The sequence below is a fragment of the Schistocerca gregaria genome, chromosome 1 (assembly GCF_023897955.1).
Source record: "Schistocerca gregaria isolate iqSchGreg1 chromosome 1, iqSchGreg1.2, whole genome shotgun sequence".
Classification (NCBI taxonomy): domain Eukaryota; kingdom Metazoa; phylum Arthropoda; class Insecta; order Orthoptera; family Acrididae; genus Schistocerca; species Schistocerca gregaria.
This window is the reverse complement of record NC_064920.1, coordinates 298,799,397-298,824,770: the sequence shown is the minus strand read 5'-3', so window position 1 is coordinate 298,824,770 and position 25,374 is coordinate 298,799,397. Positions and strand designations below refer to the sequence as shown.

Below are 25,374 nucleotides of genomic sequence, written 5' to 3'. Positions count from 1 at the left end.
CTACATAAATGTTTTAAAACTGAAAATTAAGACAGAAAGAGATGAAGTGTAAACTCTTCAAGACAGTGATGAGCTGCCAAAGTAAAAGCTTCAAGAAGTACAGGGAAAGAGAGGGGAAGACACCACAGATGTCTCAGGAATTGCTCATGTTTATGTATGAAAGGAAAAAAATAACAGTTCTAAAAATGAGGTAGGAAGAGAGCAGATAGGTTACTTAGGAATGAAATTAACAGGAAGTGAAAAAAGGTTAAATAAAAATGAATGCCATAAATACATAAAGATACTTTAGTTGGAAACATACAATTGTAGGAGAAATAGATGTGGTGTATAGAAACATTTGAAACTCAGAAAAGTAAAATTTAAAGATTAATCTCTGAGAAGCATATAGAAAACCTCTACTAAATGCGGAAGACACAGCAGACAGATGCCCCTGTACAGCACATGGAATCACCAACACTGTTTCTTTGCTGAAGTTTCTGAGCCCCAGATCACCGGACACATTTGTTGTCAGTTAGCAGAAGGCTGGAGCGCTACATAACCAAGTGAAATTCACACCACAGTTGACTGAAGCTGAAGGTCACATATTAGCTCCCATAATTCTACAAATGAAATTTATTTATACTTCTGGGATACTTCTTACAATTATATGCAGAAAACATAAATGACATGAATGAAAAGTAATGCTCATAAACACTTCTCATGATTTAGTGTTTGAATGGAGGCCATATTGCAATAAAAGATTTCTGAGAAAATGTTGCTTTATGCGGTTGCGTAGTTTACACATACGTCACCCGTCACGCTCTCTGTTCTGCAGCTCATTTGATATGGATTATGGGGTAAAAAAGGCTCCACATACAGATACAACACTAGAAAGCTATCAAATTATTTTCAACTTATTTGAATTTAATCAGTTAGTTTACTGACAAATGATTAACACATATTGTACCAATGCAACTGTAATAAATGTCTGAAGCCTGCTGGTTTTGAGTTCTAAGCCCTATAGAAAATTCGATTACAGCTGTCTCAGTAATTTGTTTTCGGCTTTGTTCTTTATAGTTGTTCACCCCTTGCCAATACCTGCCCATTTCCCCTTATTAGACACTAGCAACCGTTAAAATAAATTTATCCGAATACAAGAAATCACCTGTCAGTAGCAGTGCCACACAACTGTGGATGGCCCAGCTATACAGGCACCCACTGCTGTTCTGCTCTTTTTATTTCCCCCTCCCATCTTACTGTTCTCACCTGATGTTAAAATGAACATGTACAACAAAACTCACTGATCTTAATGTGTCAAATAAAAATTTAACTGGTGAATAGTAGGTGTAGAAGGCTCATTGTAACTGCTAATCAAGTAAATGATTTGAGCAAAGTAAACACTACCAAGGTACCATTGGGTGTCATGTCTTGATACTATGGACAAAATCCTCTACTTTGTATAGTGGATGTATAAGGCATAGCTGAATTATAATGACAATATATTTTTAACATTGAGACACTAAATAAGACTCAGAAAGAGTTTGAACTTCTTTTGCAAATATTTCTGTAACCATTCACAACCACACCCACATTTTCATCTGATTACTTTATTTGTAAATGAATGTCATTTCATCTGTATACTGAACAACTTCATCTATCTTCAAAAAAAAGAAAAAAATTAACAGTTACCTCCTTATATAAGTTTGAATAAAGTTTTATGAAACATGTCTTTGAATGTAGTTCTGCAACTATAATATAAATTGCATTTGGGAAGATGATTTAAAATAAAAAGTCTGTTTTCATATTCTTCAACATCCAGCCAGTGAAATTATTCAGTTGCAGATTTCATGTAGTTAAGGATCTTAAACTTTACGTTTCTGTTATAAATAAACCTTACAGAACAGGACACATATGAGTTTTAAAAAGTCTCAATGTTACTTCACTCAAAAGTTAGAGCTCTGAAGCCAGCTGAAAAATCACACAAATTACCAGTTAAGTACCTTTTATGGAGAATAAATAACTCTCTCTTCTCTTGAAGCTCATCCCCACAAGTGTCTCCCTATGTCTCCAACAATTGTAACTGAGGGCATATTTATGTGCTAAGCAGCCAGCAAAATGCACTGCTGAACATCGTTCAGAAGAAAGGCCTTTCTGAGAGGAAACCAGATATTCTTCACCTTCAATGCTAGTGTCTTGTCCATCTGCAGAGCAACTATGTGTATAAGGGATTTCCATGTTTTCAGAACCCGTCAACTACTGAGATTCATAACTCGCATTTTCCAACTCAATATTGCTCAGTAACAGCATCTTATCAGTGTTATTCTCACACTTTAAAGCTCAGGTTTCATTAGTGAATTCACGAAGCTGGTTTGAACAAGCACCTTAGTGTTCTTGCAGTTGCATTCCAGTTGTGGCCACCTTTCTAATGTAGCATTGAAAATAAATTCTCTAGGCCATCCTCATTTAACCTGCTAGTCAGTAAAAACATAATGCTGACAGTTTGTTCTTCTACAGAAAACTGGGCAATACCATTAATGGGCTGTAACAATCCTGTAATACATGATGGTGTCAGTTTACCTGTCTTATCAATTTTATGTACAGTACCTACAACTTCTTTTGCTCTTTCTATTGCTGCCATTACTTTTGGGCTTTGTTCTGATATAGCAAATCTATATGAATTAGAGGAAAATGCCATCTTGCTATTAAAAACTTCAAACACATTGTTATTAAATTACATAAAATACTAAGTTTTCAGCTGTATCACTGTGCATGACATTGTTTCTATACATGTTCTGACAGCTGCACAACAGAGTAGTGGGGGAACTAAACTGTCATTTTCACATTCATTTTGGGGAATAAATCAGGTTGTAAATGACTGTCAGTGAGTTTTTATATATCCCAATTTTTTTTATTTTTTTTTAAATATCGTATGTCAGCCTAATATCTCCAAATGAAACAACAGCATTGTTGGAAGTGAAGTTACCACAAAGCAGATTATTTTTTATGCTTTTGAATAAATATGGAACATTATAAACAGCAAACACTAGCTGTCCGTTAAACTGACATAAGGTCTTTCTGGCATAACCTGTAAATGCTTGAGCATGCTTAGATTACTAGCTCCTTCATCACAAATGACCAATTTTGATTCCTACTTTGCATTTTCCAGTAAAATAATTTGCTCCTATAACGATTACTAGCTCCTTCATTGCAAATGACAGATTTTGATTCCTACTTTGAATTTTTCCAGTAGATTAATTAGCTCCTGTAAGAGCCCCAACAAACCCACAGTTTTCTCCTGAATTAGACAAAAAGTATGAAACTGGCAGTTTCCAGTTACTTTAGATACCTATAACCACAAAAACAAGTGCATACTTTGCAGGAGGTGGTTTCCTTCTCCTATCATCAAAATCCCGTATTCATATCTTTCGTGTATTCCAGTTGGGACATTATTGACATCTCATCAAAAGACACTACAGATGCCCTTTCTCAAGTGGTCTGTGCCTCGGGCTGCTTGCTAAGTTGACTAAAAAGGTTTTTGTTAAAGCCTGGTAGAAACTTTGTGTCACCAATCCACTGTCTAATTGTAGATAGCCCAGATAAAACTGCTGTTATCTGAAATCTTTACTAACAACCATTACACAAACAAAATTTCATCAGGTAATAACTACACACTGAATGATGACATGATTAGAGAAACATTAACACCACTATTAACCATCCAAGTACATAACTGAAAAGCGAATGCACAATGGCACAGAGCTGGTCTGCCTCAAGAACATTTGTGGAGATGCAAGTGGAGGAGGCCTTGCAGGCAGGGGCCTGAAGAATTTGTATTTGCCAGCTGGGATGCTGACTGCAAACGATGGTGGTGTGCTTGCTTTGCCCGGCCGCTGGTACTGGTTACAAACACTGCAGTGGCAGACCACAAATACGAGGTCTGGAACTTGAATAGTGGAAACTACTTATTTACAGCTCGTACAAAATAGATATGTGTTTCAAAGTTTTACTGACCCTCTAAGTAGTCACCAACATTGTGTATAACCTGTTGTCAGTGATTTGGAAGTCATAGGACAGTGACACTTGTGTTGACAGTTTGAGTACCGTGGTCTGTTGTCCAACAAATTTGTAGCAGTTCTGAAGCGAATGCCGTGAAGTGTTTCCTTCAGTTTAGAAATTGAGTTGAACTTACAAGGGCTTAAGTCAGGGAAGTGCAGTAGGTGGTACAGCACTCAGCAGTCCCATCAGTCAAACAAATCAGTAACCGCTAGCACTGTACATGCTTGAGCATTGCCCTGCAAAATGGTGGTCAGGTCCTGCAGAAAGTGTCATCACTTTTGTCTCTAAGCTGGTCGTAGGTTGGGTTCCAAAAATGAACAGCATAGAGACAGAAGTTATGAGACTTTCTGCAAGATCTGACCATCATTTTGCAGGACAGTGCCCAAGCATGTACAGTGCAAGCTGTTACTGATTTGTTTTACTGATGGGGCTGCTAAGTGTTATACCACCTATTGTACTCCCCTGACTTAAGCCCTTGTAAGTTCAACTCAATTTCTAATCTGAAGGAAACACTTCACAGCATTCGCTTCAGAATTGCTACAAATTCATTGGGAAATAGATCACGCCACTCAAACTGTCAACACAACTGGCACTGCCAAGAGTATCCTACAACTTCCACATCGCCGGCAACGGGTTATACACAATGTTTGTGAGTACTTTGAAGGTCAGTAAACTTTGAATCATGAATCTATTTTGTACGAGCTGTAAATAAATAGTTGCCACTATTAAAGTTCCAACCCTCGTACAATACCCAATTTTCGCAAAATTTTATATGCTTCTGGAGATTTGTAAAATGACATTAGACAGAGATTTTTCTCCACTGAAGACCACTGATGATTTTTGCTCTTGCACTGCATTTCAGCCAGTGCCCTGGACTAATATGCAGGAAACAGAAACAGTTGAACATATGGGCATTATTATTTGAGCTTCTTCAGTGCAACTGTCTATCCTTAATTTCTGACAAGTGGAAAGATTTGTTTTTTAAAGATCTGTTCTTAGTATGAATTTTCTGTATCAGTTTTTGCTTCCTTGGAGTATCATCCTGGTGCTCCATACAGAGTTTTCTTTTAACTTGTCTCGCATGTATTTTTGTGATTTCTTACAGATCTGGAAATGCTTTACCCTTCTGAGGTGTTACATTAGTTTCTTCCAGAAGGTGACTAACAGCACTATATGTTCTTCTTGCTGTGCTCACTTTCAGTTTAGGTGATGGCATATAAATCTTATCACTAGACCCTTCAAATACTACTGAAGAGTCAGTATCAGATGTAAATTTTAGTGGAACTGTTGTATGTGTACGCCGTTGTTTCCTGCTGTTCATGAATGCTCTCTCTTCAAACTGAGCATCACACAGGAGTCTGTTGTGCAACTTTTCTGGATCAAAAAAATGGTTCAAATGGCTCTGAGCACTATGAGACTTAACTTCTGAGGTTATCAGTCCCCTACAACTTAGAACTACTTAAATCTAACTAACCTACGGACATCACACACATCCATGCCCGAGGCAGGATTCGAACCTGCGACCGTAGTGGTCGCCTGGTTCGAGACTGTAGTGCTTAGAACCGCTCGTCCACACCGGCTGGCTTTTCTGGATCCAAACCCAGCAATCTGACATTGCCTGTAACAATAACTGTCTGTCAGAAAAATGTGAAATATATATTTATACACTGATGAGCCAGAACAGCTTGTTTTTGTTCACCTTTAGAATGAATTACATCACTGATTCTGTGTACCAGGGACCCAACAGTTTGTTGGTAGGTTTGTGAAGGAATATGGCATTAGATGTCTACACACAGGTCGTGTAATTCACATAAATAACAGGCCACTCATTTGTACACTCAGTCCCAATAGTGACCTAGATGGGTTCCACAGAATTCACTTCAGGCAAAGTTGATTGCTGAGACGTCAATGTGAGTTCACTATAATGCTCCTCAAACCACTGTAGCATGGTTCAGGCTCCATGAAATGGTCAATTATACTGCTGAAAGATGATGACACTTGTGGAGACGACCATCAACCTAGTGTAGCAAAAATGTGTTTCACTTGAAGAGCCAACATGTTTCCATTGATTGACACTCGAATGTTTATGGTCCTGTGCCCACTGCAGTCATAATTGAAGACATTGTTGGGTCAACATGTGAACACACAGGGGTCGTCTGCAGCAAAGCTCCAATGGTCAAAAATGTATGACGAATGGTGTTTGTGTATCAGCATTGTGCTCTTTCAGCAGAGACACCACAGGTCACCATCTATCCTACTTTCACTTAAAGTGAATTGTCCACTGACAGAGCTTTTAAATAAATTCACATTAAATTCACCAGCAACCACTACTTCCTTTTCTTTACCATGAGATGGAATAACAGAGCTCCCAGATTTTTTATGAAGAGGTTAAAATTTTCTGAAGGTGATCTGTATATACCTACTATTAAAAAGGACTTACTATGAAATACTACTTCTGTTGCACAACCTTCTAAGTGCTGCTCTGGTCAAAATTTATTAATATCAATATTCCTGAAATCAAAACAGTTTCTGACAAACATGACAACTCCTCCTTTCTCCATATTTTCTCTACAGAAGTAAGAAGCTATCTGGAATCTTATAGCATTTAACATATCTGTTACTAGTGTCCAGATAACATTACAGCCAGACTCAAATACAACCTCAATAGACACAATACTTTTGTCGATAGCAATGAACACTCATCCTCCTACAGCATCTAATCGCTCTTCTTTATATAAGTATGTCCCATAGTTCACAGAATACTTCGGAGTTTTCTATTTTGGTTTTCATCCAGCTCTCGGTTTCAAGAATAATTTGAGCATGACAATTTTCCTGAAAGACAGTAAGTTCAGGAAGTAAGTGATCTGATTTTGCTTTCTGCATATTGACTGGCGAGTGTTCATCAGAGGACTTCAAACTGCTACCTAGCCTAAAATTAAAAAAATCATATGTACTCCATAAGTATTCTGTTACTCTAATAGCTGCTTCCTTTGCATAGTGCTACCCTCACCCATTGAGGGTATTCCTACAATTCTCTGCTCCATAATGCAAGTCCAGAAATCTGCAGCCATGACCGTCACAGAATTGACGGAGCCTTCCGTTAAGACCCTCCACTCCACTCCACTCCAAAGCAATGAAGCAGAAGCTTTTAAAAAAGTAGCAGTTCTTCTATTAATTTTACACTGTTAACTTCTGCCAAAAAAGGGATCAATATGCTAATTAATTGTTAATGAAATTTCTAACCGCTATTTCTCTTTATTAAAACACAACCTCATTTTTTCCACACTCCTCAACATTCTCTTTCTTGCTAGTATCTAAGGAACAGTGATGAACAAAAAAAAAAAAAAAAAACGTTTGAAAACTTGGCTATAGTACTGAGTATCTTGTTTATAGCCTTACCCATATCTTTGTGTTTCCTCTGCAAAGCAAGTAGTGGTGATTTTTTCACAGTATAGCTTGTAATCTGCGAAGGGTTTCTCTATTGTCATTTTAAAGGACAGTAGGATGTTAAAATTACTAGGACATGGAAAGGGTGACGTAGGGGAGGATGTCACTAAGGACTGGGTTTAATGTTATACATCAAAATAAGAAAACAACATGATTAGTTACCTGAAAGTATATTATATTCTTCATCAATTTGTATCAGTTTAAAAGCACTCCTTGCTCTCCACCCTTCAGTTTTTGCCATGCGGTAGTAAATATCTCTCTTGTCTTTTGTTGTTTTCCCCATTTTCTGAAACAATACCAATACAAGAAAAAAATTACTACATGAATATGAGTGAGATAGAAAAAGCTTTCTTGTTGGAAGCAGCTGTTGATGTTATAATTTTAAGGAACGAAGAAATTATGTCGTCACAAAAGAGGCAATCTATCCTTAATAGAGGTCTCCTCAGAGCATGTGTTAATTCTTAGAATAAACAGCAGCAGCTCCCTGTACATGAACAAGTAACAATATTTACAATACCTAGTGTAACACAAGCTTCATCAGCAAAGGAAGAAAAACTAAATAAATAATGGTCTAACAACCTATGGTACCTACAAGTCATGAGCTCATGACTGCCTTGCACTCCAGCATGTGTCTGTCTATGCACTGATGCCAGTCTGGTCTAATTCAAATCGATTAAACCTTTCAATTAATAAAAACAAAGATGATGTGACTTACCAAACGAAAGCGCTGGCAATTCGATAGACACACAAACAAACACAAACATACACACAAAATTCAAGCTTTCACAACCCACGGTTGCTTCGTCAGGAAAGAGGGAAGGAGAGGGAAAGATGAAAGGATGTGGGTTTTAAGGGAGAGGGTAAGGAGTCATTCCAATCCCGGGAGCGGAAAGACTTACCTTAGGGGGGAAAAAAGGGACAGGTATATACTCGCGCACACACACACATATCTATCTACACATATACAGACACAAGCAGACGTATTTAAAGGCAAAGAGTTTGGGCAGAGTTGTCAGTCGAGGCGGAAGTGCAGAGGCAAAGATGATGTTGAATGACAGGTGAGGTATGAGTGGTGCAACTTGAAATTAGCGGAGATTGAGGCCTGGTGGATAACGGGAAGAGAGGATATATTGAAGAGCAAGTTCCCATCTCCAGAGTTCGGATAGGTTGGTGTTAGTGGGAAGTATCCAGATAATGCGGACGGTGTAACACTGTGCCAAGATGTGCTGGCCGTGCACCAAGGCATGTTTAGCTACAGGGTGATCATCTTACCGACAAACACTGTTGCCTGTGTCAATTCATGCGAATGGACAGTTTGTTGCTGGTCATTCCCACATAGAAAGCGTCACAGTGTAAGCAGGTCAGTTGGTAAATCACGTGGGTGCTTCCACATGTGGCTCTGCTTTTGATCGTGTACACCTTCCAGGTTACAGGACTGGAGTAGGTGGTGGTGGGAGGGTGCATGGGACAGGTTTTACACCGGGGACGGTTACAAGGGTAGGAGCCAGAGGGTAGAGAAGGTGGTTTGAGGATTTCATAGGGATGAACCAAGAGGTTACGAAGGTTAGGTGGACGGCGGAAAGACACTCTTGGTGGAGTGGGGAGGATTTCATGAAGGATGGATCTCATTTCGGGACAGGATTTGAGGAAGTCGTATCCCTGCTGGAGAGCCACATTCAGAGTCTGATCCAGTCCCGGGAAGTATCCTGTCACAAGTGGCGCACTTTTGGGGTTCTTCTGTGAGAGGTTTTGGTTTTGAGGGGATGAGGAAGTGGCTCTGGTTATTTGCTTCTGTACTAGGTCGGGAGGGTAGTTGCGGGATGCGAAAGCTGTTTTCAGCTTGTTGGTGTAATGGTTCAGGGATTCAGGGCTGGAGAAGACTCGTTTGGCACGAAGGCCTAGGCTGTAGGGAAGGGACCGTTTGATATGGAATGGGTGGCAGCTGTCATAATGGAGGTACTGTTGCTTGTTGGTGGGTTTGATGTGGATGGATGTGTGAAGCTGGCCATTGGACAGATGGAGGTCAACGTCAAGGAAAGTGGCATGGGATTTGGAGTAGGACCAGGTGAATCTGATGGAACCAAAGGAGTTGAAGTTGGAGAGGAAATTCTGGAGTTCTTCTTCATTGTGAGTCCAGATCATGAGAGGTCATCAATAAATCTGTACCAAACTTTGGGTTGGCAGGCTTGGGTAACCAAGAAGGCTTCCTCTAAGTGACCTATAAATAGGTTGACATACGAGGGGGCCATCCTGGTACCCCTGGCTGTTCCCTTTAATTGTTGGTATGTCTGGCCTTCAAAAGTGAAGAAGTTGTGGGTCAGGATGAAGCTGGCTAAGGTAATGAGGAAAGAGGTTTTAGGTAGGGTGGCAGGTGATCGGCGTGAAAGGAAGTGGTCCATTGCAGCGAGACCCTGGACGTGTGGGGTATTTGTGTATAGGGAAGTGGCATCAATGGTTACAAGGATGGTTTCCGGGGGTAACAGACTGGGTAAGGATTCCAGGCGTTCGAGAAAGTGGTTGGTGTCTTTGATGAAGGATGGGAGACTGCATGTAATGGGTTGAAGGTGTTGATCTACGTAGCCAGAGATACGTTCTGTGGGGGCTTGGTAACCAGCTACAATGGGGCGGCCGGGATGATTGGGTTTGTGAATTTTAGGAAGAATGTAGGGGTGCGGGGTGTCGGTGGGGTTAGGAGGTTGATGGAGTCAGGTGAAAGGTTTTGTAGGGGGCCTAAGGTTCTGAGGATTCCTTGAAGCTCTGCCTGGACATCAGGAATGGGATTACCTTGGCAAACTTTGTATGTGGTGTTGTCTGAAAGCTGACGCAGTCCCTCAGCCACATACTCCCGACGATCAAGCACCACGGTCGTGGAACCCCTGTCCACCGGAAGAATGACGATGGATCGGTCAGCCTTCAGATCACAGATAGCCTGGGCTTCAGCAGTGGTGATGCTGGGAGAAGGATTAAGGTTTTTTTTAAGAAGGATTGAGAGGCAGGGCTGGAAGTCAGAAATTCCTGGAAGGTTTGGAGTGGGTGATTTTGAGGAAGAGGAGGTGGGTCCCGCTGTGACGGAGGACGGAACTGTTCCAGGCAGGGTTCAATTTGGATAGTGTCTTGGGGAGTTGGTACATTAGGAGTAGGATGAGGATCATTTTTCTTCGTGGCAAAGTGATATTTCCAGCAGAGAGTACGAGTGTAGGCCACATGTGAAAGCACCCACGTGATTTACCAACTGACCTGCCTACATTGTGACGCTTTCTATGTGGGACTGACCAGCAACAAACTGTCCATTCGCATGAATTGACACAGGCAGACAGTGTTTGTTGGTAATGAGGATCACCCTGTGGCTAAACATGCCTCGGTGCACGGCCAGCACATCTTGGCACAGTGTTACACCGTCCGCGTTATCTGGTCACTTCCCACTAACACCAACCTATACGAACTCTGGAGATGGGAACTTGCCCTTCAATATATCCTCTCTTCCCGTTATCCACCAGGCCTCAATCTCTGCTAATTTCAAGTTGCGCCACTCATACCTCACCTGTCATTCAACATCATCTTTGCCTCTGCACTTCCGCCTCGACTGACATCTCTGCCCAAACTCTTTGCCTTTACATATGTCTGCTTGTGTCTGTATATGTGCGGATGGATATGTGTGTGTGTGCAAGTGTATACCTGTCCCTTTTTCCCCCTAAGGTAAGTCTTTCCGCTCCCAGGCCTGGAATGACTCCTTACCCTCTCCCTTAAAACATACATCCTTTTGTCTTTCCCTCTTTCCTGATGAAGCAACCGTGGGTTGCGAAAGCTCGAATTTTGTGTGTATGTTTGTGTTTGTTTGTGTGTCTATCGATCTGCCAGCACTTTCGTTTGGTAAGTCACATCATCTTTGTTTTTAGATATATTTTTCCCACGTGGAATGTTTCCCTCTATTGTATTCATTTCAATTAATAAATATAGACATGAGACTAGGGTAACTCCCCCCCCCCCCCCCAAATCTCTCTCTCTCTCTCTATCTCCCCCCCCCCCTCTCTCTCTCCCTCACACACACACACACACACACACACACACACACACACACACACACACACAGAGAGAGAGAGAGAGAGAGAGAGAGAGAGAGAGAGAGAGAGAGAGAGAGAGCATCATTTTTATATAACTGTGTGGTGTGCATTGCTTTCTCTGAATAGTGATCTAGACATACATTTTCTCTCTCTCTGTTTTCCAGTAAACATTGTTTTCTATATTCTGATGCTCAATGTCTCCTTTATGTGATGAGTAGCATTCAATCCCCAAATAGATATGTACTAGTATATTCAATCCTGAACCGTTGCTCGTAATAACATCCACCCTCTTGTAAAAATAATTAAAACATTCAATATAAAGGGTGACCTAAAAATTTGAAAATGAATAATTTTGATAGAAAGGTAACACCTGACACACATGCCTGAAATGACATGAGGATCTATTGAAACCAAAAATGAGTGCAAAAACCAGCCAACAGATGGAGCTCGACAGTAACAGTTTAGTGACACTGATTAAGAAATGCTTATAAAATGTCATTGGATTGGTTCAATGTATGTCACTATATTACTAAACTGCATCATACCTTGCCTGGCTGATAAACATCTGTTGAAAGGCATGACTTTTATGCAGGACAGTGCTCCGCCTCATAATGCTACATGTATGAAAGATATCTTGCGCACACCATTTGGTGAGGATTATGTGATGAGCCGCCACTTCCATCATGCTTGGCTTCCCAGGTCCCCCCCCAGCTCTCAATCCATGTGGTTTTTGGTAGTAGGGTTACATGAAGTCACAAGTCTACTGCCATCCTCCGACCTTATTAGGGACATTAAAAGACAACATTCTTGGCAATTTCTCGTCATACCTACCATTATGCTGTACAGTGCTGTTCACAACATTGTCTCTCGACTAGAGGAATTGTTGATGAATGACAGCTGACATGTTAGGCATTAATTATGAAGAGCATACAGTTGTCTTTGCTAAACATCAATTTTATGCTAATGATTGCTTTTATATCCTACAAAGTGCAACCTGTTGGTCATTTTGTGCATTTTGTTTTCATTTCAATAAAACCCTTGCCATTTCAAGCATTTGTGTCAATTTTTACCTCTCCCCTGCCTACATTATTCCGTGAAGTATTAAATTTTCAAATAACAACAGAATTTTGGCTACCCTGTATTTCTGGTTGTTTAAATTATGACTAGCAATATTGCTGAATACTTCATTTAGAAGTGAAACAATATTATCAAAGGAAAGTTGCTACTCACCATACAGCAGAGATGCTGAGTCGCGCCTCAGCTTCTCCTCTATATGGTAGCAAATTTTCTTTCATAATATTGTTACATTCCATCCTGGATTTTCCATTATTTCATTTATAAATGATTAATTAATTCACAGACTATCTTGAAACTGCTTCACCTAAACTGAAAGTGTTAAATGAAATGGTCACATGGCATTATTGGCCAGAAGGCCCTGTCTAGGGTCATTCACCCTCCAAGGCAAGTCTTTCTATTTAATGCCACTATATGATTATGTGGGGGTGAATAATGATAACGGTACACACTGCAATGTATTCAACACATTATAAACTCCTCGTAAACTACAGGAAAAAGATGTAGACACGAAGCTCAGAGATCTGAGATATTCTCCAAAAAAACACTTACTTCATAAATTATACTTTAACTTTGACAATAGGAACAAGTTTTCTTTGTTGATCGAAACACCTTTTCTTCCCGAACTACTTTCATGATCTGTGCATATATGTAGACAATCATGTCAGATTTGCATGCTCTCAGTTTCCAGCCTGGTTGCAGTGTCAGTATACTGCAACACAGCTACTGTCACACTAATCATCTTCCAACGAAGTGTCAAGATACTACAGATGACCCTGCATTTGTGCCAGTGGGGAGCGTCACGAAAAAAAAGAATCCCCTTAAAGGGTATTTAAGAGAAGAAAAGAAACAGCAAACCTGGAAGAAGATGGATGAGACAAAAGACTCACTTTTTTCCAAGATGAAAGACCCACTTTTCCTCCTTATGTTAGGCCACTCAGTCTAAGATAGCGATGTGCCTTGGAAAATGTGACATCAAAACTACCTTCTAACAATTGTTCATGTCAAAATGCTGCCACCCAGCAGTAATTTCATTTATGAAAAGAGCCGCTTGGCTTCATCTAATCTATTGTGGCATCATGTGATGTAATAAGGCCAATGCTTCTGAAGAAGATATTTTTACAAATATCAAAACCGTGGTCAAGGGATAATAAACCTTTATTTGCAACTGGTTGGCTGACTTTTCAATCTATTCCAAAAAAAAGCATATTTCTGATGTGTAATTCAATTGTAGCTTGAACAGTTTAATAAAATAATACATATGCTAAGTTACAAATAATAATTTTCACAAAAATCCAACATTAAAAATGGCATGATTGAACTGTGCTCTGCAGCTGCTTAGACAATGAAGTGCCATTTTTATGACACGTTTCACTTCATTAACAACCCACTCATCACTACAGATCTACAGAAACAACAGTATTTTGTTTCCCTTGACACAAGTTTGATAATCCCTCTTAATGACATTTTCTTAACCCGCATCTGAGACTTCTTCCTGTTGAGGATGGACAGCGAATGTGAAACAGTAAATGAAGACAATGTGTGTCCAACTATTGCTATAACACATATCAAAATCAACATTTCAGGGAGGCGGGAAGTCCAATATCACACTCTAGCCATCAGCTGCTACAGGACATGTACATAAAAAAACATTTGAGGCACTGAGAATCACAAGGGCCTGAAGCACACTATCAGTGATACTGAGTTAGTAGAATGTATACATATTTCTAATATCTGTTGATTTTATGATAAACCTGTTTTATCTGTGTTGTATGCCCAGTGTACGTATAAACATTCACCAATTTCTCTTATTTCACTTCTGTATGGGCCCAAAGAACAGAGAATAATTTTGTTGTTCTGGGCTGCTGAATTGTTATCTAGGTTTGACAACGTAAAACTGCTTCAGCTTCCTCACCTGAAGGTTGGTATCTAGTTGCTCAGCAAGCCAGAGTAGCTACACCTTTTACAGTCTGGAAAATGGATGATGAGGGTGTCAGAGCTTTAAAGTGTGTTAACAACATCACTGCCAAATCAAAAGTTAATGTACACAGTAACATTGTAGATTTCAGAAATTTTGCAATGATGAAGTTTTCAACAGATTGCTGGGAACTGTTGTTTAATGTTTCATATTCTCCTTTCACGTCATGGGAACCCACCATTTTCTCAATGTCACACTTTGGGATGCCACAATTTGTCATTTTCCCCATTGTTTGTAGGTGTCTTGAAAAATCTAGTGCCCAAATACATAGGTAGACCATATCAATCTTGAAACCAAAGACTTTACAATATTGCTGGATCTCATGCCTGAAATGAACAGAGTTGTATCCAAACTTCTCAAGCCACAGAATGTATTTCATAATAGTCAAGACAATGACAAATATGAAGTGTTGGAATTGGTCATAATTTATGTGGTGCATATAGTATCTGTGTGCTCTGATTCTGGTTTCACATTTATTACAAACTTCAAAAACTATCAAAAAGACACTAGCCTATTGTCACCTTCATTATTCAGCCATGTTTCAGCCCACCACATAGTCACTGATCTCTGTTAACTGCTTGCAACAGGCAGATCAGTCACTCAACGAAACTGTATGCTTACTATATGGGAAAATAACAGAAGACGAAACCAAAAAATTAACAGTAAATATGCATACCATGGAATGAACAAATGGCAAGGAAGCAACACAGAAGACAGTATCACTACAATATATGAAAATAACCATAGAAGAAACCAAAATTTAACAGTTAATATTCCGCTACTCGAATGAACAAATGGCGGGGAATCAGCACGGAAGACAATATCACCATGCACAAAGACTGAAGAGGAAGCCGCACCAGAGTGGACAGAAGTTAAAAACAACAGGCAGAACTTAGCATCCAAACAACATATGAATGATTTTTTATGGCCCAAACCACCACAGAAGAAAACAACCAAGAAGTCCAGGACTCCCAGGAGGTGAAAATCAGGTCATAAATGAAAAGATTTGAGCCTACTCTTCAAAGAAGTAACCAAGGAAGAACGATACCTCTCACAGGACTGAATAATTCTTTAATGCTCCTATATCATAAAGTACAGAACTTAACCAGTAAGTTATATGAGCTAGGAGTTGTTTTGAATGGTTCACTGAAGGAGATTTCTATCTTGCATATGGCTACATGAACTATAAAAATGTGCAGTTGGGATTTCAGACTTCGAGTTGGTCAGCAGCTTGGAAATACGGAAGCGTCCGATCCCGCCAATCTGCTTTGACCCGTGACGTCACAAATATGGCGGAAACTATCATAAACCACGATTCGAATATGGCGCATATAAAGTCGGTACGTACACTTTATGAGGACGAAAATACATCAAAAAACAAACACACACTTTCCACAAAAAGCCTAATGACACTAATGGAAGAAGCGCGGTAAATGGGGTGTTTTTGGGCAGGGGACAAACTAAATATAAACAAATTGAAAAACCCACCCACACACAAAACGACGAAAAAACCGACATCACAAAACTCCCTAAATATCACTAAACAATATCATCTGGAATAGGACACTTCTCTTGACCTATATAGCTCAACAGCAGGTCCCGATCCCATAAATTAGGATCAAAAACTTCCCTTGCCCTATATAGCTCAAAAACATCTCTCAATACTAACATACACAGCCACACATTGGGATCGAACACTTCCCTTGACCTGTGCACTGTTAATTTTATCCGCCATATCCATTCCTGAACAAAAACAACAACCTATTAATTTTACTAAAATTACCACACGATGTACAGCCAACAACACTAAATTAACCTTCACACAAAATCGTTAACTCACTGAAACGAATTCCACTACAAACAGCCGACACTAACAATTCTGGATAATGAGCAAAAGCAAACAGCCCATTCCACCACACAAACGAAAACCCTGAACATACCACCAGAGAGCACAACAAACTACAACACGACATCTACAAACACGCCACACTCACAAACCAAACTCCGCGCCGTCATGACGTCACACACAACATCCTTGGGTCACGGCTCAAAGCCGACTTGTGGGATCGGACGCTTCTGTCGACCCAGCAGCTTTAGGAGGGAAACATACACAGGGGGTGGAACATGTATATATAAAAACAGGTAATAAATCAAAGGAAATTAGATTTAAAAATAACTGCTATATTGAAAAAGATTTTGAATATGTTTATGTGAACTAATAGATAGTAAAATTATAATTGCATGTTTATATAGGTCCCCACCTGGCAATTTTGAAGTATTCTCTGAAATTTTGGAAAATCTACTGAACTAGGCCTATCGGAACAGTCAGTCAAAATATATAATTGTGCTCGGGGATTTCAATGTTAATTTTAAGGACAGCTGTAAAAATGGGGGTAGAAAGTTGTTAATCTACTAAAAACATACAATATTGGCATGTGTGTAGAAGATACCACCTGACACAGCAGCAAAAGTGAAATTACTATAGACCAAATATTCATTGGCAAATCAAAATGTGGCTTTAAATCTGAGGTACTGGATACAGGTTTCTCTGATCATCAAGCAATTAAATTGACTTTAGAGAAATCTCATAAGAAAAGTTACAATAGGAGATACATTGAGAGAAGATTAATTAATGATGACAGCATTAGGGTCTGTAATCTAATGTTAACAAGTGTAAGTTGGGACTTGGAAAACAATAGTTCTGTAGATATAACATTCAACAGGTTTTTGTCAAATTATAAATAAGCTACTGCTATGGTATAAACAAAAAATCACATTCATGGATAACAAGAGAAATCAAAGAGTCATCGGGAAATCTTATAATGCTATATAAGTGTGCAAAGCAGAATAATATCTTGAAACCATATGTCAAGTGTTATAGGAAAAAGCACAGGGAAGCTATAATTGCTGCAAAAAGGAAGCACAATGATTCATATATCAGAAAGAGTAACAACAAAATGAAATCTATGCGAAAAGTTATTAATAATCATCCAGGCAAACATGAAAGTGCAAGTAATACAATCACCATAAAACACAAAAATGAAATTGTTGATGATCCACTTCTAACAGCTAATATATTTAATGATCATTATATTAATGTAGCCCAAAATCTGATCACTAAATATAATCCAAACATAAATGTACCAACTCCAATAAATGAAAGGAAATGTACCTATATACCGTAACACCCAAAGAGTACAAACGGCTATCAGCAAACTAATGAGTAAAATGACCTGTGGATTTGATGGTATCCCTTACAAAATTGTTAAATATAGTACCGAGAATGTTGCCTCTCAAATTGTGGACATTATCAATGTCTCCTTTGAAACTGGTGTGTTTCCAAGTAAACTTAATCAGTCAACTGTAACACCAGTCTATGAAAGTGGTGACAAGTCTGACATTAGAACTTTCAGTCTTCTACCATTATTATCTGTATTTTCGAGAATAATTGAAAGAATGATGTATGGCAGATTGCTAGGCCTACTAGACCAAAATAAAATTCTTGTAAGTCCACAAAATGTTTTCAGAAAAGGCAAATCTAAACAAACAGCTCTCTTCAGTTTCCTAAAACTTGTCTACAAAGCTATTGAGGACAAGGAACTGATCTGTGGGTTGTTTTTGGACCTTTCCAAAGCGTTTGATCTTATAAGTCATAATCTACTGCTCTTAAAACTGTATAGGCCTAATTATGGTGTCCGTGGTATTTCCTAAGAGTGGTTGAAGTCATATTTAACTGATAGGAAACAAAGAGTACAAATTTCAGGCCCAAAGCTCGGTATTGGGACCACTGTTATTCTTGATTTTTATTAATGACCTACCTCAACAGTTTTCAACAGCTGATACCATATTATTTGCTGATGATACCAGCTTCATCATAAAATGGAAGAATGATTATGAGATGAAGCAAAAAATTAACTGCAGACGTGGAAGGAAAATGGTTTAAAGATAACTGTCTAGTTGTCAATGACAAGAAAACTGTATGGATGAACTCCAGCCATATAAGGAACAAAATAGGATCAGTGTAAAATTCTCATCACTGAATAGCCAAATCCAGCAAAAGAATCACATAAAATTTTTAGGATTATGGGTAGATGAGCATCTAAGATAGGAAAAACATGTAGAAATGCTTAACAAAAGATTAACCAAGTACTGTTACATATTAAGTGTGCTTAAAGATTGCTGCAATACCGGAACAGTGTTAAGATCTTATTACGCATACATGCTTAGTCTACTGAGGTATGGAATAGTATTTTGGGGAAATACCTCTTTTGTAAAGCAGTCTTTTAAGCTCCAAAAGAAAGCTTTAAGATTAATAAGCGATTTTGTTTACAGACCACCACGTAGAGGTATATTCAAGGAATTAAAAATCATGACTTTACCATCTATATTTATATTTGAAAGGATATGCTTAATTAAAAACCATTAAGTTTCAGCGTTGAATAGTGAGATCCATCATTATCAAACAAGTAACAAGGATGACTATCATAGGGATGTACACAGACAATCAATATATCAGGACAGCACTGTTTACAAACCAAAAATTTAGTACACTGCATTGCCAGATAGCACAAAGAATACCAAACAGTAATACATTCAAAAAAGAACTAAAAAAATCTAATAATAAACAACAGCTTCTACAGCATTAACGAATACCTGGAATATTGCTCAAATCTGTAGGTCTATTTCATAACTCTATAAACTAAAATCCATAATTATCAACCACAACTTGATAAAACCAAACTTCTTTCATCCTTGTATGTATGTATGTAATTATGCACCTAGGTTTTGTGATGTATGTTACTATACCCAGTTAACGAAAGTACTGGTATTTAATAGTTTTAGTAAAATCAACAAAGGGGTTTCACAAGCTTTTCTTCTGCCTGTGTGTACGCAAGCAGAATAATGTTTCTGTTATAAAGATGTGTTGATACCAATGTTAAGCTTTGGTACATGATTTAAATTTGTAATATTTTATACTGTTCTGTACTTTGACAAATCCAATACCATGAATGTGATAATACAGGCGCTAAATAAATAAATAAATACACTATCCTAATCCGAAAATTTTATAAATTAATATTAATAATAATAATATTAAATATAACTTAAAACTTCATAACAAAAACTGGGCACATTTTTTTCATAGAAATACAGGATGTTGATTGTTGATACTTTGTTAAAACAAATAAGTCCAATCTATAACACTGGTGGTTTGCTTATAAACTTGATTTTTACAAGGGACCGGGCTAGGTGTATACGATCGTCATCTGGACGATTGTTTTACCTGACTGAAGAGCAAGAAATTGTAGTAAGCAGAGATCCACAGGATGATAGTTTTGAACACCACTGCGCTTTACTGGACGTTCTTTTACAAGGAGAGGTGAAAAATTCGAGTTTAAAATCCCACCGACGAGGTAGTCGTTACAGAAAAGGCACCCGAAGGAAGCCCCAAAAATAGAAAGGGATATTTGAGTCTAATATTTTGTTGGCAATAATGTCAGGACATGCCATGCCAGCACAACGTGTAAATATCAACACCCAGTTACTAGGTTGTTACTTAAACGACGTTGTATACGAACGCTCTCGAGTTATGCAAGCTTGTGTTGACATGCAAATAACGAAAATTACACACTCCAACTTCTTCCGGGAACAAACATATTAAACTATGCAATCAAAACTAATTTCCCGCCTACCACCAATTCCTCGCTATCCCGAACAGACTCTGTATACTGTATAGTGTACACAATAACAACAACATGTGTCCAAAGCTTGCCCCAGACAGGCTATCCTATTCTTCGACCATAGATACTATCATTATGGAAGATGTCACGCGCAAACGTCTTATAATTGTAAGCACAATATCGATTATACTTGTCTTCCACATGCAACAAAGCTGAAACTACAACAATCTGCTCTGTTGTGTTGTACACTGGTGAGATCAGCCTGTGTCGATGATCCTAATTTCAAGTTCATAGTCAACTCTGGAGAGACTGTAAGACTTTGGATGCACATATAGTGTGACAGTTGACGCACGTGAGTTTGTTTGTAAACATACATTACTGTATTTGTATACTTGTATCAAAATTTAATTGAATGCCTCATATTGTTTTCTGCCACGAATCATACGTTGTACGGCGCTCGAATGTTTTTGTTGCGGATAATAGTTGATGTTCGTATCCTGATGGCTTTCGGATATTTGAAGAAATGCGTTGAACCTACTGATACTAGGCGCTGACTTTTATCCGTGACGTGTTGATTTATTTGGGGAGACTCTCGGGAAATCCTCGTTGGCCTCTTGTTAGAAAGGAAACACTGAGAGTTTTTATTTTTTGCATGCAATGTTATTTGCGGTTAGGTTAGAGCGTCTGCTAGTATTTCATCCATATTTCATACCGATGAATTGTTCATGACCCCCTTTTCAGTAACGTCATATTCAAGAACTTAAAAAAATTAAAAAAACTATTTAATTACTTATATTTAATTAACATACTAAATGTTAGTTAGCCTTCCACAACTTTAAAAACGCCATCACATTTATTGAAGGCAACTATGTACTGTCTCAAGAATTTATTTTATTAATATTGTGACCCAACATTTCTTGACATGCAAGAAACACAGCTAAATGACATTTACACTTCCACATAAAAGAAAACTTTTAACTTGATATAGAATCGTAATGACTGAAATAAAACTTACTATATTTTGGTAGCATGCCTTAATTTATAGTTCTTCACTAATTTCTCAGGTCTTTTCTATCCCAAATTATTTCGTACTTTTGACCAAATAAGGCCATAGGTGGAGAAGTTCCTCCTAATGGATGCAGTGCTGCACTAAACAGTTATCAGAATGGGTTAGTGTTTTGAATAGTGTAATCATAGGAATTGAAACGGAACTGTTTAATCATCAGTACAACAATAAAATACAATTTTATTCACTGGGTTGGTTTTAAAAAAATACCCAGGTTTTCCTCAACCCCAGTTTACTCTGCTTATCACTTCATAGAGAACAAAAATAGTGTAGAGTGCTGCAGCTGCTATGGGATCTAGCTTGCTCAGTGGGTTGAGCTGTGTCAAGGGTAGGACTGATGTGATCTACCAATCTTTTTGTAAAAACTTTGTACAAAACACTGATATGGCTTATGGTGCAGTAGTTTTTTTATGTTTTGAATGCTTCCTTTTTTGAAGTGCAGTATTAGTATTGCTGTGTTCCATGAGGCTGGGATTGTTGTACTTTCAATAGAGTAAGCAGAGTTTTGACAAGTGCTCATACATTTCCCAACAGTAAACTTCAGAATACCAACAGACAACTCACAATAATCAGCAGCTGTGCTCTTTCCAAGATGTCAGTAGTATATTTGACTTCTGTAGGAAGTACGTCTGAAACTTTGGTGCATGACAGACAAGTAATGTTGTAATTAAGTTTGTACCTACACCTACACCATGGTTGTGTATCATATGATGCAGCTCCAAGGCTGGCACTTGACTGTAGCAAATTTAAAGCTCAGCAACATATGTAGGAGCTTAAGTATCCACTCATGAATGTGTTACTGCTCAAAACAATGGAGGCAGTCTTACACATTTGCAGAAATTACCGATCAGGAAATTAACTGTTAGAAGCTCTCAGCATGATGTGATAAGCTGATAAACAAAATGTTCAATTTTGCAATGTTATACCAGTCATTACTGAATCCTCAAATACACACTACTTTTGGCTGAGATGTTTTCAGCACTAACCAAGCATTAAAATCTAATCTTGTTTTAAATAAAAACACAAGAAAGAACTGGGAGCCAATTAGTAAGAGCATTGATGGCTGCGATGAGGTCACACATGATCAAATCCCTGTTGCCGTCAGTAAAAGAACTAGCAAAGGTTCCCCTGCCTAAAAAAGTGTCTTAGTTAGCTTAGAGTTTTATGCAGTGGGATGGTACACAGAAGATAGAATGTCCAGCACTGGAGGGCACACTTAACAAGTAACAGGAAAATAAAAGAATTGTAAGGACAAGTACTGAAGAACTTTACACAGAATCCTCAATTCTCTGTTAGAGTATTCTACTATTAAAACTAAAGTACAGCAGAATCTTACATCTCACAAAGAAATTGAAAAAAATCATAAAATTACTTAAAAGCTCTGGATGTTCTGGACATGATGGAATATGTGACTTAATCAGACACATTTATGTAACCAGTCAATGAAAACTGGGACATTTCCAGGCAGACTGAAAAATGCAACAGTGATGCCAATCCACAAAAGTGGGGCAAGGAATGTACCATCCAATTATTGGCCCCACCATCCAATTATTGGCCCATCTTTTGGCTGCCAGTGTGTGGTGTCTGCGTGAGTAGTTTTGGTAGGATTTATGGCCATATGACACTAAATGGCTTACTGACATTTGCACTGTTTGCCTTTCATAAGGGATTATCCACAGAGAGAGCTATATTGAGCCTAACGGATGAAACTCTAGGTGAATCAAATCTCAGAAGGTGTCCAATTTTTTGTTACCTTGCTAAAGCTTTCGACTGTGTAGATCATAACACGTTGCTAAAAAAGCTTCCACACTAAGGTGTCAAAGACAAATCTTTAAAGTGGCTACAATCTTTTCTACACAACAAAAAGCAAAGAGTTATCACAGTGGAAGCATGTGTAACGGTAAAATCAGACTGAGGAAACATAAAATATGGAATCCCCCAGGGCTTGATCCTTGGGCCACTGATTTTTCTGATCTATATTAATAATCTACCATTTACAATTAATGACAGAGCAAAAATAGTCATATTTGTGGATGACATGAACATTCTGATCAAGGGTCCCCAACTCTGCTGTACAGGATACAGTGCTGACAGCCACTATCCAAATACACAAATGGTTCACAGCAAGTAGCCTAACCCTAAAATTTTCAAAAACTAACGTTATACAGTTTCAGAAAGTAAATAAAAAGCTCTAAGCTCCAGAAATGGAGATCAACAACCAAAAGATTTATGAAACCAGACATACAAAATTCCTAGGCATCCAGCTAGATAGCCAGCTAAGATGAAGAGAGCAAATTGATCAGCTGGTAAAAAAAAACTTAGCACAGGGTGTTTTGCTCTGAGAGCTATTTCTCAGACTCTCGCACACAGTCTTCCTCATTGTTTTCATTTATCTTGTCAGTAACCTAGCCACCCAACATGCACAGATATTTACCAGTGTTACCACACTACCCAATGACAACTGAGTCATTTCAGCAATCTGTTGTGTCGTCACACATTTGTCATTTTGGATAGTTTGATCATTACTCTCCTTATTCACATCACTCACTGCCGTTGATGGTCTACCCCATTGTTGATCATCCATTAGAGAGAAATCACCTTCTTTAAACCTCTGCAACCACCACTGGATACTGCTGTGATCCACTGTGTCCTCCCCATAAACAGGGAGCAACTTCCTGTGAATCGATGTGGCAGAGTCATCACCGGTCTTGAAGAGGAACTCAATCACCGACCATTGTCGCAACCTGAAATCTATTTCATGGTCCACTATGGCTCACCTGTAAATAAAAGAAAATACTTTTATATACCAACTTAAAGCTAAATTTTCCAGGTATGTTGACATTCTCTTCCGGCAAAAAATAAAAAAATTATAGACGACTGTGCAAAACTTTTTGAACACCTTTTGTATAAGAAAAGAAGCTAACGAGTGGTTCCAGTCATACCAGGAAAATGATGCAGCAGATAAGGAGAGGCCACATTCAGTTGATATTAAATATTTACAGAAACCATTGTTAACATAGGTTTTCCTTCAGGTAAGTATATCAGGACCAATTCTGTTCCTAATAGGTACCAATAATTTTCCAGACAAAATAAGACATCTGGGAAAAATTCTCTTTGCTGTTAAAACATTATAGTCACTAGTAAAACACCAAAACTCATAGTCGTGAAAATAAAAAAGGCCTAACAGAGATGTACAATTGGGCAGTATGTAGTAAATTAACACTGAACAAAATGAAAACAAAAATCAAGAATTTCTGTTAAAAGAGGAAAAGTAACTCTGTTGCTTTAAACATAAATGATAAATATGTTGACTGCATAGCATACATGAAGTTTATAGGTCATTTGACATGGAACTGAAGATACTGACAAAGACAGTGTCATCAACATATTTGCATTTAGTGCAGTGACGCCCACAAATAACTGTGTGGAGAATGACCTAATTGTTTTAATAAGAACACCGATCATTAGTTCCGTACAAAGTCCATGTACATAGCTAGGCCAAGTCCAGACAAGTAAGAAGTGTCCTGAGAGTGGAGTCAAGTGAGCATACAAATGAACCATAATCCTCTACTCTGGGATTATAATAGGTATGTTCACAAGGTGGTGCTGCCACGCACTGATATGAGCAAGTTGAATCATAACTAGATGAGCAGGCACCACACATCTTTTTGGACTTTTTCCCTATTTCTTGCTTGGGCTTTCTCTGGATACAGTTATCTTGAGAAGTGAGATTCTTAGATTCCTCCCTTGTTCTCTTACTGCCTGCCCTCAACGTAGAAGGGGTTTGTACACCCCCTTTGCCCTGGGACAGTCTTTTGTTGGAGGTCTTAAGCTCAACCACTTTTAGTTCCCTCCAATTTTGTTTAGAAAGCCACTCTTTTCTCTTCTTTAGCTTTTGTTCTCTAAGAAGTTTCCTCCTCTGAGCCCCAGACAAGTCTTTGATCTTAATCTGGTCCAACTTCTTAGTAACCATTCCCATCCTTGAACAGGTCTGTCTTCCTGTTCAGCTGAGGGGATATTTTCCATTGGTTC

General features: G+C 38.5%; 2 protein-coding genes across 8 annotated transcripts in view; one reads left to right on the top strand and one right to left on the bottom strand.

Moving 5' to 3' along the window:
• The window catches only part of LOC126341963 (putative tRNA (cytidine(32)/guanosine(34)-2'-O)-methyltransferase), a 61,888-nt gene extending 40,987 nt beyond the window's left edge, over positions 1-20,901 (bottom strand). For 2 of the 7 annotated variants that reach the window (XM_050001818.1, XM_050001819.1), the window contains exons 1-2: positions 20,289-20,380; positions 7,645-7,768 (exon numbers count right to left, since the gene is read on the bottom strand). In XM_050001818.1, the coding sequence (XP_049857775.1) occupies positions 7,645-7,765 (121 nt within the window). In that variant the 5' untranslated portion in view covers positions 7,766-7,768; positions 20,289-20,380. Of the gene's footprint in view, positions 1-7,644; positions 7,769-14,416; positions 14,442-19,879; positions 20,381-20,814 lie in introns of those variants that run through there. The other 5 variants (XM_050001815.1, XM_050001816.1, XM_050001820.1 and 2 more) reach the window with 4 other exon arrangements.
• The window catches only part of LOC126341927 (putative tRNA (cytidine(32)/guanosine(34)-2'-O)-methyltransferase), a 72,094-nt gene continuing 67,262 nt past the window's right edge, over positions 20,543-25,374 (top strand). The window contains exon 1 of the mRNA XM_050001813.1: positions 20,543-20,628. The gene's annotated coding sequence lies outside the window, so the exon portion shown is untranslated. The remainder of the gene's footprint in view (positions 20,629-25,374) is intronic.